At 43.6% G+C, this 15,281-nt stretch overlaps 1 protein-coding gene across 1 annotated transcript in view; it reads right to left on the minus strand.

Moving 5' to 3' along the window:
* The window catches only part of PCLO (piccolo presynaptic cytomatrix protein), a 371,035-nt gene that overhangs the window by 163,057 nt on the left and 192,697 nt on the right, over positions 1-15,281 (minus strand). The window contains exons 5-6 of the mRNA XM_058657508.1: positions 8,112-13,215; positions 5,733-7,747 (exon numbers count right to left, since the gene is read on the minus strand). Coding sequence (XP_058513491.1) covers positions 5,733-7,747; positions 8,112-13,215 — 7,119 coding nt within the window. The remainder of the gene's footprint in view (positions 1-5,732; positions 7,748-8,111; positions 13,216-15,281) is intronic.

The following is a 15,281-nucleotide window of genomic DNA, read 5'->3' on the forward strand; positions in this document are numbered from 1 at the left end:
AATGGCAAAGGGCCAAGAAGGGGGGTGGCCATGCCAAGCTGTGTTGGAGCAAGATCTGTGGCTGGGATCAGGCCTGCTCAGGGAGCTAAGGAAACTCCCCTTCTGGGCTTCAGTTTCCACTGGTTAGTGCAGGAGCCAGGAATGGGGCGGGGGTAGACCTAGCTAAACATGTTTGCAACTTTCCTCAGCATCTGTGCCAGTTGAGTGTGGGAGTGTGTAAGACTGGGCTAGGCTCCAGCACCTGCTGGTGCTCATGAGAGCTAGAGTGGGTGTGGGATAGGCTGGGCTAGATTGCAGCACCTACTGATCCACACTAAAGCCAGGTCTGGGGATGTGCTAGGCAGGGCTGGGCTGTAACACCCACTGGTGAGAATCCGAATGAGTCTGTTGGTTTGGAAGACTCATTCTGCTCACCTTGAATCTCTGGATTGGAGGTAGGCCAAGTCAGGCTGAGCCAAACACTCATCAGCCTGCGTGAGATTTGTGACTGGGTTCTGCTCTGATAAGGGAGCTGAGAATTGAGGCTAGGGCAGTCCAGGTCACCCCAGGCTACAGTATCAGCATACAAGTGGTTCAGCTCTGAGGATGGGGCTGGCCTGGACCAGACACTGCAAAACCTGCTAGCAGGTGTGAGAGTAAGGACAGGGTACAGGCTAGGCTGGGGGCTGGCCAGGTGCAGCCAGGCTCTAGCACCTGCCAGCAAATGCCAAGTTGAGACAGGCCAAGTTGAGACAGCCCCACTAGAACACACAAGACCCCAGGCTGGGGGCTCTCTTGCTGAGCCACTGCTCTCACTGGTGAGCATGAGAGCTAGAACTGGGTTTGGACCAGACAAGTACCAGGACAGGGTATAAGTCATATCAGACTGGACCCACACTACCCCTTTGGAAGTGCAAGATCTGGGACTGGGAGCGGGCCTAGTAGAGAAACTGTGGATATTCCTTTGTTTCGTTGCAGCTCCCACCGGTGTGCATGAGAACCAGGGCTGAGGACAGGCCAGGCTGGACAAGGTGGCAGTACTTGTTAGCATTTGTGTGGACTGGGTCAGGAAGTGAGATACGATGAGCTAAGCTGCAACACCCATAGGTGTATACAAGAGCCCAACTGGGGTGTGGCATGAATCAGACTAGACCACTGCACGCATTGGCATGCACAGGAACCAGGGGCTGGAAGTGGGCCCGGTGGGGGGGGTTATTGGGGTAACCCAAATAAGCTGCACAAGGGCCAGATCTGTGGCACACTGGATTGGTCTTTGTTGTAGCACCTATCAATTTGCTTCGGATATGGTGCCTGGAATAAAACTGACCAAGCAACCACAATCACCAGTGTGTGCATAGGCTACTGTGGGTGACAGACTGAATTATACCCTGTATTTGCTGCCACACGCAAAAGTCAGGTCTGGGGTCACCCCAGGTGAGGTTACTTGGTGCACTCCCCAACCGGAACACTGATTTCTAGCCACAGGGAAAAATGATAGGATTTTGGTTCAATCTTGGAATGTATGTGTTGGGTCTGGGTCTCCTTCGTTACTGATGCCAGTATTGATGTGCACCCTAATCAGTGGTCCTCATGGGGATGCGTTCTTGTCAACTCTGTGAACAACATCAAAAACTAAATTAAAAAACTAAAAACGAAATATGAAACTATACAACATGTGTTCAGTGGTTCAGAGGTTGCTCGTTATTGCTTTACAGCCATTGATTCTGCTTATTTGAACTGCACTTATCTTGAACACTTATACACTTAATAAAGGGGATTTGGAGTCATTATCTCCAAAACAATATAATCTAACAACTGTTTATATAGCTTTTACTTAATACTGGATATTATGAGTAATCTAGACGCAATTGAAATTGTACCGGATGAGGTCCACTGGTTGTATTAGAAAACACCATGTCATATACATATATATATATGACACATATATATGGCATATGACATAGTATTTTCTATATGACATATCATATAGAAAATACTATGTCACATATATACTATGTCATATATATTGTCGTGTGTGTGTATGTGTGTGTGTGTGTGTATATATATATATATTCATATATATAATCATATATATATATATATATATATGTGATCATATATATAATCATTCTTGAGATTTGTTATCCTTGGGGATTTTGGAACTAATCTCTGGGAGATATCCAAGGAGATATCAACCTAGCCTCTCAATAGGTCTTGCTAGGATCTGCTAATGATAACATTGGCCTCCACAATCTTTCAATACCCTGTTGTTTCACTGCTTAAAATCCTTCCTTTAATACATTATTCAGTTAATCTCGAAGGTCTGTTTTGTGGCAGTCATTGTTCTAGGCACTTTAGACTGCAGCAGAAAACAAAACAAATTTTTTGCTCTTCTAGAGCTTATAGAGCAAGAGGATATTGATAATACATAATGGAATATATTCAATGATATGCAAATTCAGAGGTGGAAGTAGACATTTTTGGCAATAGGTAGACAGACTTAGAGAATGAAATCTGGACAGAGACTGTACACACAAGTGAGCCTTGCAAAGTTCTGAGGGGAGAAAGTTTCAGTCCAGGCCCTGGTTTGGGATGAGCGTGACACATCGAAAGAACAGAGAGCCACTGGGTACAGAAAGAGGGCAGAGATAAGAGAGGAGGGATAGATGAAGGGGTGTCTAAGAAGATCCCTCCACCATGTGGGGCCTTGTCAAGATATCTTAATACACTCTGAATCTGATGAGACTCCAGTATAGTGATTAACCCATACAGTAAGTGACACCATCTCATGCATATTTTTAAAAAGCACTCGAAATTTTTTTCATTAGAGAACTCACCATAGGGAAGACAAGAATAGGAGGAACCCAGTGGCTACTATATAATGAGAAGAAAAATGTAGGCTAGCCGCTGTCAACTACACATAACCTTATACAAAACTCAGCTCTAAAAGAATCAAGGACCTAAATAGGCACCCAGAAGCCATCAAACTATGAGAGAAAAATATAGGAAGCACTCTCCAAGATACAGGAGTAGGAATAAGATTTCTTAGAAAAGTCACCCAAACCAGAGGCAGTCAAAGCCAAAATAAGCAAATGGAACCACATCAGACTAAGAAGCTTCAGTACAGCAAAGGAAATGATCAATGAAATAAAGAAGCAACCAACACAATGGGAGAAAGGCTTTTCACACGGCACAACTGATTTACAAATAGCTTCAGAAACTCAAGGACACCAAAACAACATTGTGAAGACATGGGTGAAGGAAATGAAAAGACATTTTTCAAAAGAACAAATTCAAATGGCTAATAGACATAAAAAAAAAAAAAAAAGACCAGGCTCTCTAGCTGTCAGGGAAATACAAATGAAAATCACACTGAGGTTCCATCTAACTCCAGTGAGACTGGCCTATATTTATAACTCCATTAACAACACCTGCTGGTGTGGATGTGGGGAGAAAGCTAGCCTCCTTCACTGTTGCTGGGAGTGTAGGCTAGTGCAACCACTATGGAACTCCGTATGAGAGTGCTAATACAACTGGAAATTGATCTGCCATATGACCCAACTATCCCTTACTACAGATACATCCAAATGAAATGAAATCTACGTATTAGAAAGGAATCTACACTCCTATATTCACAGCAGCCCAATCCACAAAGGACAACCCAGACGACCAGCAAAAGAGGAGTGAATAAAAAAACTGAGGTACATCTGCTCCGTGGAATATTACTCAGCAATAAAAAGATGCGTTTGTACCATTTGCAACCAAATTGCCCCAACTAGAGATCATCATGCTCAGTGAAATAAGTCAATCCCAAAAGGACAAATATCATATGTTCTGTCTGATAGAAGGCAACCTTCATGAAAACATGAGATCAATAACCCTTTCAATGCTGTTTCAATGCTACATCTCATGGGTTTTGATATTTTTATTTTTGTTTTCATTATTTCAAAAAGTTTTTTTTTTAATTATTTTCTTCACTGACTCGTAGATCATACAGTAGCAACATTTGCTTAAAGAAGTTTTTGATTCTCCTTTTAATTTCTTCAGTGATACGTTGGTCATTCAATAGCATGTTCTTTAACTTCATGTTGTTGCAAATGTTCTATTTTTCTTTCTGTTGGTGATTTTACTTCATGGCCTTTCATTTAAGTGGATGTACAGTAGAGACTATCATAGCCAAATGTGAAGATACAGGGCACCATGCATTTCTATTTCCAAATCAAAGATGGACTCACAGTGGAAATGTTCAGTATATCGTGATAGCAGGATGTTGGACTCTGCCATTGTCCAACAATGTCAGGATACAGTTACAGAGCAGTTTATATAGAGTCATTCCATATGAAATTGACCATTTTGAAGAACTACTGAGTTGTGTTCTAAGGCTCAACTACATAAAATTTTCCAATTCAGATTATTGATTAGTCATCAAACCAATCCATTTCATGATTATTCAATGTTACTGATAAATCCATTGACACAGTCTGTACAACACATTGTATCCTAAGGTTTACATTTCCAAATGCAAATATTATGAGGTAAAATACTGACAACTTGAATCTTTCCTTGATGGAGTGCCTTTGGACTAAGACTGAAGGGATAATTTTTAAATGATTGATTTGTTTTTGTCAATGGCAGAAGTATTGGAAAACTACATCCAAAATACTGTCAAAGCATACTTCAAAAATGTCCATGTAACTAAATAAGTTTATAGACCAAAGCTATAAAAATAAATGTATAAACATAACTGAACTAAAAATCACTTTTTCAGAATAAATTGAATTCCAGAAACAAAGTGATATATGAAATAACTCTGGTAAACTTGCATTGGTGGACTCCGACCCCACAAACCTTACCTACGTGTCAATTAAACAATTTTACTTTTAAGGTGTGTTGTTGAGAAAACATGACACTAGAAAACTTCAAATGAACTTTAACTTATTGGTATTACCACTGATTTGCCTGCAAATGGGCTGATGGTTCTAGTTAATGCTAATTTTCTCAGCTGTAGCCAATGTTTACAATATGGGTCAATGTGAGCACGGCATTCAGAAACACCTTTTTAGAAGCCCCTGGACTTGAACATGTAGTTCAGAAACTGCATCAAGAGAACTTTTAATTTCAACAGAAGTTTGGTTGTATTGGTAAGTTTCTATTACTCCGACGTGAACATCCTTTTTGCAATTTAAACTAGAGTTAAGGTTTGCTTGAGTTTATGCTAGGATAGCTGCCAGAAATATGTAAACATAGATGTATGAGCTGTGTTGACAATATTATTTTTTCATCTCTTTTTACCCAGTAAATGTTCTAGGCTTTTTATGAAAACAATCTGGGTGGATAAAGAGGGCACAAACCAGATTATCCTCCAACGGCCCTGCTATCGATGAACTCAAATATCAAGGATGTGACCTTAACGTCATTCTTCACCTTATCTGATTATGTTCAATGTCTATTCTATCATGTTTGAAAATGAAAGTTGCATTACTGGTATCAGTCCTGTAATTCGTATAATTAAACATTTTGATATGAGAAAAACCCTTCCAACCTTATCAAAGTCACAAAAGAATAAACTTCAGTTTACCTCCCTTCTCTTTGGTTCTTTTGTACTTCAACTTAATGTAGGTTTTCTACTTTCCCCAAATTTCTAATGCAATGGTCCTAAATCAGTCTGGGGCGTAATTACCTTTCACCGTCTGCAAACACATGGTTAACAACAATTCATCCATTGTCTTCTAACTGTAAAGAATCACTCTTACCGTGAAGCCCTCGGTATACTGAAAAGAAGCCCTGGAACTTTCGTCTGCTGTTGGACTCAGAGGCTTTGGGTCAGACAGAGAACGCTGCATCGTCTTGGCTGTCTTAGGACTTGCTGGGGGAACTTTAGCCATATCTGGATGCAGTACTTTCTGTGGACTTATATCATCAGGGAGGGGCTTTTCGTAAGGCACAAAGGCTGATTCTAAGGCTTTGCCTGGTGAAAGTGGTGAGATGGGTGAAAAAAGGACTTTTGGAGATTTGGGTGGGGAAGGAGCCAGCTGCAGTGTGGAATCTGCCCGGAGGTGAGATGAGTAACCGATCTCTAAAGGTGTTGGGCGTGTCTTTTCTTTGGGTGGAGATGTGGCACTCAGATATGGAGGACTCTGTGTGTCTGCGTCTGCTTCTGTTTGACATCCTAAACTGCCCCCTTTGTAAGTCTTTTCAGGTGCTGAAATGTGTTTAATTATTTCTACCTTGGCATCCACTCGCGCTCGTATGGAAGGTGTTCTTATGGTTCCAACTGGTTCGGTTTGCACAGAGATCTCTGCTACTGTTTGAACTGCTATGCTGGAGACTTTGGCGCTGGGCTTGGTCTTGTCAGCTTCTGCTGTGCTGTCACCGTATTTCCCTACCCGCGCTTTCCTCCTTGCCCTAGCAGGCATATCCCATTCATCCTGCTCTTCATCGTCAGTTTGCATGCTGGTATCAACACTTTTTTTAGGTCTCCTCCTCCTACTCACGTAACTCCGATCTGCGGCATCTTCATCATCGGTTTGGACACCACTGTCCGCTATCTTCTTAAAACATCTGGGCTCATCTGTCGTAGTTTCTCCTATTTCATCATACTGCCCACGGGCTTTCGCTACAGAGCTCCTCTTTTTGGGTTGTTTCTCCTCTTGTACGACAGCCTCTGCCAGAGGTATTTCTGAAACGGTGCTCAGAATGCCAGGCGGAGCAATGTACTGAGTCACACCGTCAGACTGGACTGTGTACCATCCCTGGCTCTGTGGTATTTCAATTGCTACAACAGCCGATGCTGTGGTGGTGGCATCCTCAGCCGCCCAAAACTGACTGCCTTCTGGGGCCGCATACTGACCCTCCAAGATTGCCTGCTCCGTGGTGGTTTGCGGAGAAGCAGTTCCGGTAGGATCATAGTTATACTGGTAGATCTGACGAATTTTCTGCTCCTCGAGCTGCTGCTGCAGCTGCTGCTGCAGCTGCTGGATCTGCTCCAGCTGCAACTGCTGCTGAGCCAACGTCTCCTGCCTCATCATGAACTGAGCCTGCCGCTCCTCTTCCTGCTGATAGAGAAGGTGTTGCTTCATGGACTGCAGCTCCTCCAGCTTTTTTTGCATCATGATCTTTTCTTGTTCTCGAAACCTTTGAATCTCCTGACGCTCCCACTCCAGTTCCTCAGCGAAGCGTTGCTGCTTGATTTTCTCCAGCTCCAAGAGCTCTCGCTCCAAGTCAAGTTGCTGTTGTTGTTTGTCTTCTTCGGGGATGATGACAAGAGTGCCTTCATCTCCCATCACCTCAGAAAAGACTTCGGATGCTGTGGTTAAAGCGGGAAGAGAGTCTATGGTTTCAGTAGTGAGAGTCTCCATAGCGATAGTTTGCAAACTGGCACTGATATCAGAGCCTGTTATGGCAACGTCTGATTCAGACACGCCGGTTGTCATGAAATATGTTCTAGGTATTGGCTGGCTCTGCTGCAGGGCAGATAACGAAGCCACCGTATCTGTGGTATGAAGACCAGACAAATCCCTAACGGTAGTGCTAAAAATGGAACCAGGCTGCGTGGTGATAGCAAATGTGGAAGGTATTGGAGTTGCTACTGAGGAATAGACAATACCATTGGATGACCTCAAGACACTGCCCACTCCATACTGGGGTCCTGGAGGTGGAGTCATTCTTGCTGTGGAATATTGTGGGGTACTAATCCCAACGCCTGAAATAACTTGTCGAGTTTCGGGATATGGACCTGTCGTCTTGCTTGAATAGTCCATTACCTCACCTGAAATACAGGGTACAGTTACAGTCCGGTTTCCAGAAGGAACGCTTTTGGGGTGTGAAAACCCGCTCATCTTGATGAACATACTCAATGGAACTGCATGCAAATCCATATGTTAAGCTAATTGGATGCAGAATCAAAGGATTGTCGAACATGCAGGCACATGCAGGTGGACTTCCGGCAGAACCAAATTTTAAAAAAAAAATGAAGAAATTAAAGCACAATGTACTCCCACATATGTTGCCATAGCAACAAATAAAAATAAAAGTAACAAAATTGGAAATGGTACCTTACTTTCATCCTGAAATGAGATGAGGGACACCATAATGATATTTCAAAGAAAGGTCGGTTGCCACTTCATACTGACCTGTGGGAACTCTCCCTGAAGTTAGATCTACTGCTGCATCAGTTCCTCCAGAATAATCAAAAGAATTCTTACTTTTATAGAAAAAATGTCCAGCTTCTGCTAAGTTAGTGTCCGACATGGAAGGTTTCATTCCTCCAGTCCATCGATAGCCATATGGTCCTGATCGGTCATACTGATAGTGGTCATCTCTATAACCGTAACGATCCTCGGGAAGAGTGGTTGCGGGCTGTTGCGCGGTGCAACTCCTTCCAAAAGGTAACTTATAAACCACATCACAGCACACTGCTCTTCGCCCTGCTGTCAAATCAACAGGCTTTTCGTCATCTTCTACTATTTTAGTCACCGTACCTGAAGTGGATTTATCCATTGTTACAACAGTTCTGTGAGACTTCGTTGTACTGAGGTCCACTGCTTCTCCATCAGGGATTCCCTGGGCTACGGTGCTATCAGACCATCCATTTGTGACTCTCACAGGAGGCACAGTGACTGGTTTCGTCATAGCAGATGTCACTGCATTTGCTGAAGTACCTAGAGATAAGTTTATTGGTGCTTCGTCTCCAACCATGGGAAAGGCCTGGCTACTTGGCATCCTGTAAGAAGGCTCAGTATGCTTCGATGTGGTAAGCTCAAGTGGTGTTGTCATTGCATTTTCTAAACCAACTAGGCTTTCTGTACCTCTGGCGTAACTGGCACTAGGTGTACATGTGACAGCAGTCACTGTCCCGGCATCCAGGGATGCCACAGTTACCACTGATGAAGTTGCGCTGAGATTTATAACAGAGGGTTGGATGGCACTAATTTGCCTCCCATAGACTTCACTGACTGAAGCTTGCCTTTTCACATCCATTGTGGGAGCAGAAAGATCCACACCTATCTCTGTTGCTTTAGCGTCTACTTTTGGTACTGTACGCAAATCAATGACATCACCATCAAGTTGTGATGTTCCATTTTCCTTATACTGCAGCTTCTCCCCATGTAGGTCACCTGAAGCCAGTGGTTCTGGAGGAATCGAGATAGAAACACTGCCAAGACCCATAGCAGGGACTGTGCTTCTAACTGCTGAAATCTCAGCTTTTGAAGCCACAGCTGTGAGCAGCTGAGAAATTGATGGTGGTGGTGCGTGAACTGAAGATGGTGTTGTAATAGGGGCAGAAGAAAGTGTCTCCAGAACTCCCAAGCTACCATGTGTCTGATCAGAAGAACTCAGAATTTCCGCACTGGTTACAGGAGGAACTACAGAAAATACTGGCTCAACAGAAACCAGATCTTTGGGGGGTGATCCCAAGGGCCAACTGGTAATTGCTTGACTAACTGAAGAATCTGTCGGAGTCCCAGGTTCAGATGGCAGTGTAATGACCACATACGTTTCCATAAGGGATTTTGAAAATCTTGGTGAAGACTTGTTAGAGTGTGGGGAAAGTGGGGAGGTTGGGGAGGGGATTTTATAATCTGCAGAAGTCACTAAATTTAAGGTCATACTTGAAGTTAAAGATAGACCTGTTGGTTTTGGCTGTATTTCTGTTGGTTTTTGTGTCATTACAGGTAACTGGGGAACAGATGGTTTAGGGGCAACGGGAGGTTTGCTTGGCTCAGGCCTATGTGTAAATACAAGGCCAGATGGAATTGAAGAAGGCTTGGGAGGAACAGGAGGAGGTGCGGGGGCACATACTTTGGTTACAGGCAATCCACTGCTTCTCTGATCTGCTGTGATCTCTGCGGTACTAATGGCGTCAACCAGAGCTGTAGCCGGAGCAGCTAGAGTCACTGGCGTTGTAATTGGTGATTTTGTTTTAGGATGAACAGTTGGTTTAGGTGAGGTTGGTGGAGGTAGTGGTGGTGGAGGAGGAGGAGGAGGTGGAGGAGGTGGAGGAGGAGGAGGTGAAGGGGGAGGAGGAGGCGGTGGAGGTTGAGCTGCTATGTCCAAAGAAGGACTTCGTAAGAATGGACGAGTTTTAGTTGGAAGAGGGGGACTAGAAGGACTGCCAAATGCCAACTGAGAAGCAGGTTGCTCCCGACCAAAGACTTCTCCAGTTGTAAAACACGTACTTGAAAGCTCCTCCTTTGTAGGGGCCACCAAAGGAGAGAGCGGGTGTTCCGATACCGTTTCAGAAGAGCTAATTTTTGTTGGTTCGTCGTCAAACCCCTCCCTTTTATCTTTATAAGCTTCCAGAATTTCCAAAATAATCCCATTGCCAGTATCCTTCTTGACTTTCACTGAATCTTTCTCAGATACAGGTAAATCTTTAGGAATGGTATCAGCAATGGGCTCCTCGGGTATGGCTTCTACCGATTCTATGATGGCAGGTGCCATATCACGTACGGAAATCATGACATGATCATCACCAGTTCTACCATCTGACGTGGTGGACTGATCCAAAGACATACTGATTTCTTCTGGGTAGTCTATAATACTGCCTGGAAAATAAGTTGATGAAGAGACTTCCCCAGAATCTTCCAGTTTAGTTATTGTGTCCATAGACTCTGTATAAACAGTGGCTAGGCTGTCTAGGGTAGTGATGGGGGAGGAGCTATCTGTGGTGCAAACTGAAGAAACAGATGAAGTGAGAGAAGCTGTGTCGGAGGGTGGGACTGATGTAGCACTTTCGGAAGGCTCTGAGTAGGTCAAAATCAATGATTCATGGGCAATGATTTCTTGAATTTCTCTTGTGTAACTGGTGACATACTCCTCCTCGATGTCTTCTGCTGAAAAATGTTGGGTGATTTTAACATCTGGGATGGAGAGTGTTGCACTGCTCGTGGAATCAGTGAGAGATGCTCCTGAGATGATACTTGATGTCAAAGATGCATCAGGCAACCTGTCAAAATCCATCGTGGATTCTGTCGTATCGTCCACCATGGGCAGCTGGCTTGGGCTGGATCCAGCCATCAACTGCATCTGTTGTCTTCTCAGGAGTTCCTCATAGGCAGCATCAGCATCTAGTAACAGCTTTTTCTCTTCACCGGTAGACGTGGCCATGGAACCCAGATCCACTATCTCATGACTTTCTGGCATGATGAAAGAGCTTGACACAATGTCTTCTTGAGGCATGATGGAATGTAAACTTTCTAACTCATAAAACTCTTTCTGGAGGTCTGCAATTTTCTGCATAGGATCCTCATAAATGTGTTCCGGAAGCCTAACTTTGGCCTCTCTGCCTCTCTGTTGCAGAAGTCCGTGTTCTTCTTCTTGCCTCATGAGCAGCCCACCATCTGCTGATCCGTTATAGGTATCCTCTACTAAGGATTCGTAAATATAATCCTCTATCAGCATCCCACCGTATAAAGGCTCTTTTTCAAACACTTCATCTCGGTCGTTTGCAGCTGAAAAAGCTTTATATTTATGGGTTTTGTGCATCATTTCTTCATACATCTCCTCAGCACTTTTTAATGTTTTCTGATCACCTTCTTTCTGCCTAAGCGACTGCTCATCAGTGGGCGAGTACAAAGACACAGCTGTGGGCAATTTATATACTTTCTGTACTTCAATTATTTTCTCCGGGCTTATTTCAAAACCTTCTGGATCCGATTCTATGCTAGGTGAATATTCCGAACAGGAAGACCTGTGCAGCTCCTCCATCTCAGCAGCCTGACGTAATTCTTCCGTAGGAGATGCGTCTTCGATGGGAGAGAGGTTACTGGGGGGCGTCTTGGGCCTCTCCCTCCTTCTCTGAGCTCGGAGTTCATCTTTGTCTTTCTTGGATTTCTTGCTCGAACTCTTCCTTTGTTGCTGCTCTAATTCTCGCTGCTTTTCTTGCTCTTTCAGTAATTCCTCCTCCTCCCTCAGCTCTTCCTCTTCCGAAGAATCTTCGATGGTGGGCAGGAGCGGGCCATGCGATCTGTGTCGCGCCTTGCGCTGTTGTTTGCTCTCTCCTGTTTTGTGACTGGGGCTGCTGTCGCTGTCCTCATCGAGCGAGGACACCGACGTTGGGGACGTGCCAGGAGTGAAGCTGGAAGCATGAAGACTCGAAGATCCTTCTCCCCGCGATCTGTCTTCTGGTGAGTCCGTGAGACTTTCCATTTCCAACTCTGGTTCGTCGTCAAAATACAAAGCTGTTTTCTTCTGGGAGGGCACGGCTGAGTATTTCTCGGTTACGGTGCTGTTGAGCTCTATAGTTTTGAATCGACGGAGCCCTCCTCCTCCAGAGACCACAAGTTCTTCACTCTCCTGACTTTTGGTTTCCCGGTATTTCAGCTCCGGACTCTCGTCAAATGCTTCCTCATCCTCATCATGCCAAGAATGCCGTCTCCCCGCATCATCATCGAAGCTTGCGTAACTTTTTCGAGTTATCCGTCTGTGTTTGCTGGGCGCTATTTTCCCCTTCCCTTTTGCCTCTTCCTTCCTCGGGCTCTCCGTAATACTGATCTCTTTGAGCTGGTTTCTAATAAACTCATCATCTTCGGAAGCCGAAGCGTCTTCATCCGCGCTCATCTCCAGGATCTGTTTTCGGATGAAGTCCTCCTCCTCCTCCTCCCCAGATCCTTGGCTGTCCTCTTGTTTGTAGTCATCACTGCTGGAGGAACCAATGCTTGCTCTCCGTTTTCTCTGTGGCACAGGGGAGTTTTCACTTTCGCTACTGTCGTCAATGGAATCATAAGGCTGTCTTCTCGCAGTCACGTCTTCAACGAGCTCGGACTTGGCTTTGTGGTCCTTGCTGGCAGGAATGCCTGGCAGGCTCTCTTTCTTCAAAATGTCTTTCTTTTCCTCTTGGCCCTCCTTGAGCTCCTCTACTGCAGTGGGAATTTCTAATGCTTCAGGTGTAGCATGAATTTTCTGTTGCTCTGTGAGCTTCTCGGGTGACGCCCCACGAGGTTGGGACTTCTTTTCTGATTTTTCGTCAATAAATGTACTTGTCTGAGCTTCCAAAATGGATAGGACTGTACTTTCTAACTTGGCTAAATCCGAGGGACTGGTTGGGCTGCTTTCTTGTGAGAAAGAGTCTTTTTTGAGCCCCTTGAGCAAGTCTTTTTCATCACTTGGTAGAAGACTTGGAATTTCACCAAGCGAACCTGATATTCCATCGGAAGAATAGCCTGTGTCGCTGAGACCTTGTGGGCTTTTAGGCTGCTGGGAACTGGACGTGTCTGACTTATCATCTTCCTTCTCCTAGCATGGAGGAAAAGATACAGGAAAACGTTAGATGGTTAAACTGAAAACATGGCCCTTTCATGATTCTCAAACCATTATTTAAGAACTGAGACATAATTCTGAGACTTTTTTTTTTTCAAATACCCAGTGTCTAAGAAAAAAATTAGAGAATTACAGTAAAAGTAACATATATGCATGAATCAAATTTTACATATAAATATTCTAAAAGCATATCTAAAGCTAATATTGGTTCTCATTTAATCTGTTTCATGTAAATGTCAATTCTTAATGACATTTGATTTTCTAGTGTTAATGCTCTATCCTTTTATAAGTCCATCCCATATTTCTTAAAATAGATGCTTATCTTTTTAAAACATTAACTTGGGGATAAAGTTGAAAGTGTGAAGTAAATATTAATATTGACTTTTTTCACTGACATAATTAATGCTTTTGGATATGGAGGGTCAGGGAGAGAATAATGAAAGAATCCAAGATAAGCTCTGTGTTGGCTACAGGTCACACCAGGATGCTGGGACACTTACCTAGCAGAAATACAGAGAACACATGAGATACTGTCACTGTTGTGAAATTCCAAAAAGTCACTGCTTTTTAAAGACACATTAAATAGTGTATAAAAGTACCCAGACTTGGTGTTACTGAGAATATTGCTGTTAGTCTATATCAATTGAGATGCGCATTTAGAAATTATAAACCATGAAAAGTCACATGATTAGTTTAACGTCATAATTTTATCTATGGAGAAATATCCATTTTTTACAAATTCTGTAGCATCATAGCTAGCTTTCACATTCCATGTTAGAGTTGTTACCAAATATTACTACAAATATTTTTGATTTGGTAACTACTTAATGCTTAAACAGCAAAGGCTGCCTGCTTTGCAGAGCAACACCCAACTTTCATGCTTTCTGGGTAGCTGGGGCCAGGCACACAATGACCTTCACTCTTCTGTCATTGCACTGCACTGTCGTGCCTCAAGCACTGACAGGACAAGAATGGGGAAGGCCATAAAATGAACTGATGAACACAGCGACATTAGCATACTTTTTGCTGATTCAAACGACCTATGAGCAACATGAAATCAATTCATCCAGCGAGTTGAAGTGAAGACAGTGTCAGAAGAGGTAAGAGAAAGAGCAGCCTGAGAACATGCCCTGTGAACAGGTTCTGTCTCCTGCTGGCTATCCAATCTCTCAGTCCCAAGCCCATCTCGTGAAGCAATCACGCGGATGTTTGCAGCAAGTGTGTGGGCACAGGTTTTTCTCACTTCTGCACAGACCGAATGACATGTTTTCACAATAGACATGGAGGAAAATCCTTCTCCTTTTTCCTTTTCCGCCCTTCCTTTCCCTTCTCTTTCTCCTTCTTCTTCACACACAGCTCTCCAAAATAAAAGCTATTGACTTGATATCCATTTTATCTCTTGTATTTCAATCCTTATTCTATATAGTGAAAGATAACGTCTTGCGTACATTATAGAGCAAATTGCTTTTGCTGGATTCACAAAATGATTCCACTCAATAAGACATTCTTGGATCTACCTTTGATTCGCCGAAGATTGACAGCCATGGATGACTTCACATAGGTTTAAGGGAAAGTGGTGAAACTATAGTAGCAGAGCTGGACCAAAGAACATCCAACTCACTCAGATGCTTTTGTGCTGAGAGCTATACAAGAGGCAAGCCAGGATGAAGCATCCATCTAATGAAAGCTTTCAGCATGGTCACAGTTGAGGGAATGTATATCTTATCACATCCATAACACGCCAGTCATCCCCCTATGTATTGGTTTTCTGGTCTCACAAATTTTCTATGTCTTTCCTTCACAGTCTTTCTTTGCTTAGACCCTGCCTACCCTTCATGGAACTACAGTAAACCTCACCCAAGGGGTCAAGGACCTGAGCACCTTGTGAAAAAAGTTTTAGAAAATAATCATTCGGGCTCGGCAGCGTGGCCTAGTGGCTAAGGTCCTTGCCTTGATCCCATATGGCCGCTGGTTCTAATCCTGGCAGCTCCACTTCCTCTCTATCTCTCCTTCTCTCAGTATATCTGACCTTGTAATAAAAA

The sequence above is a fragment of the Ochotona princeps genome, chromosome 32 (genome assembly GCF_030435755.1).
Source record: "Ochotona princeps isolate mOchPri1 chromosome 32, mOchPri1.hap1, whole genome shotgun sequence".
Classification (NCBI taxonomy): Eukaryota; Metazoa; Chordata; class Mammalia; order Lagomorpha; family Ochotonidae; genus Ochotona; species Ochotona princeps.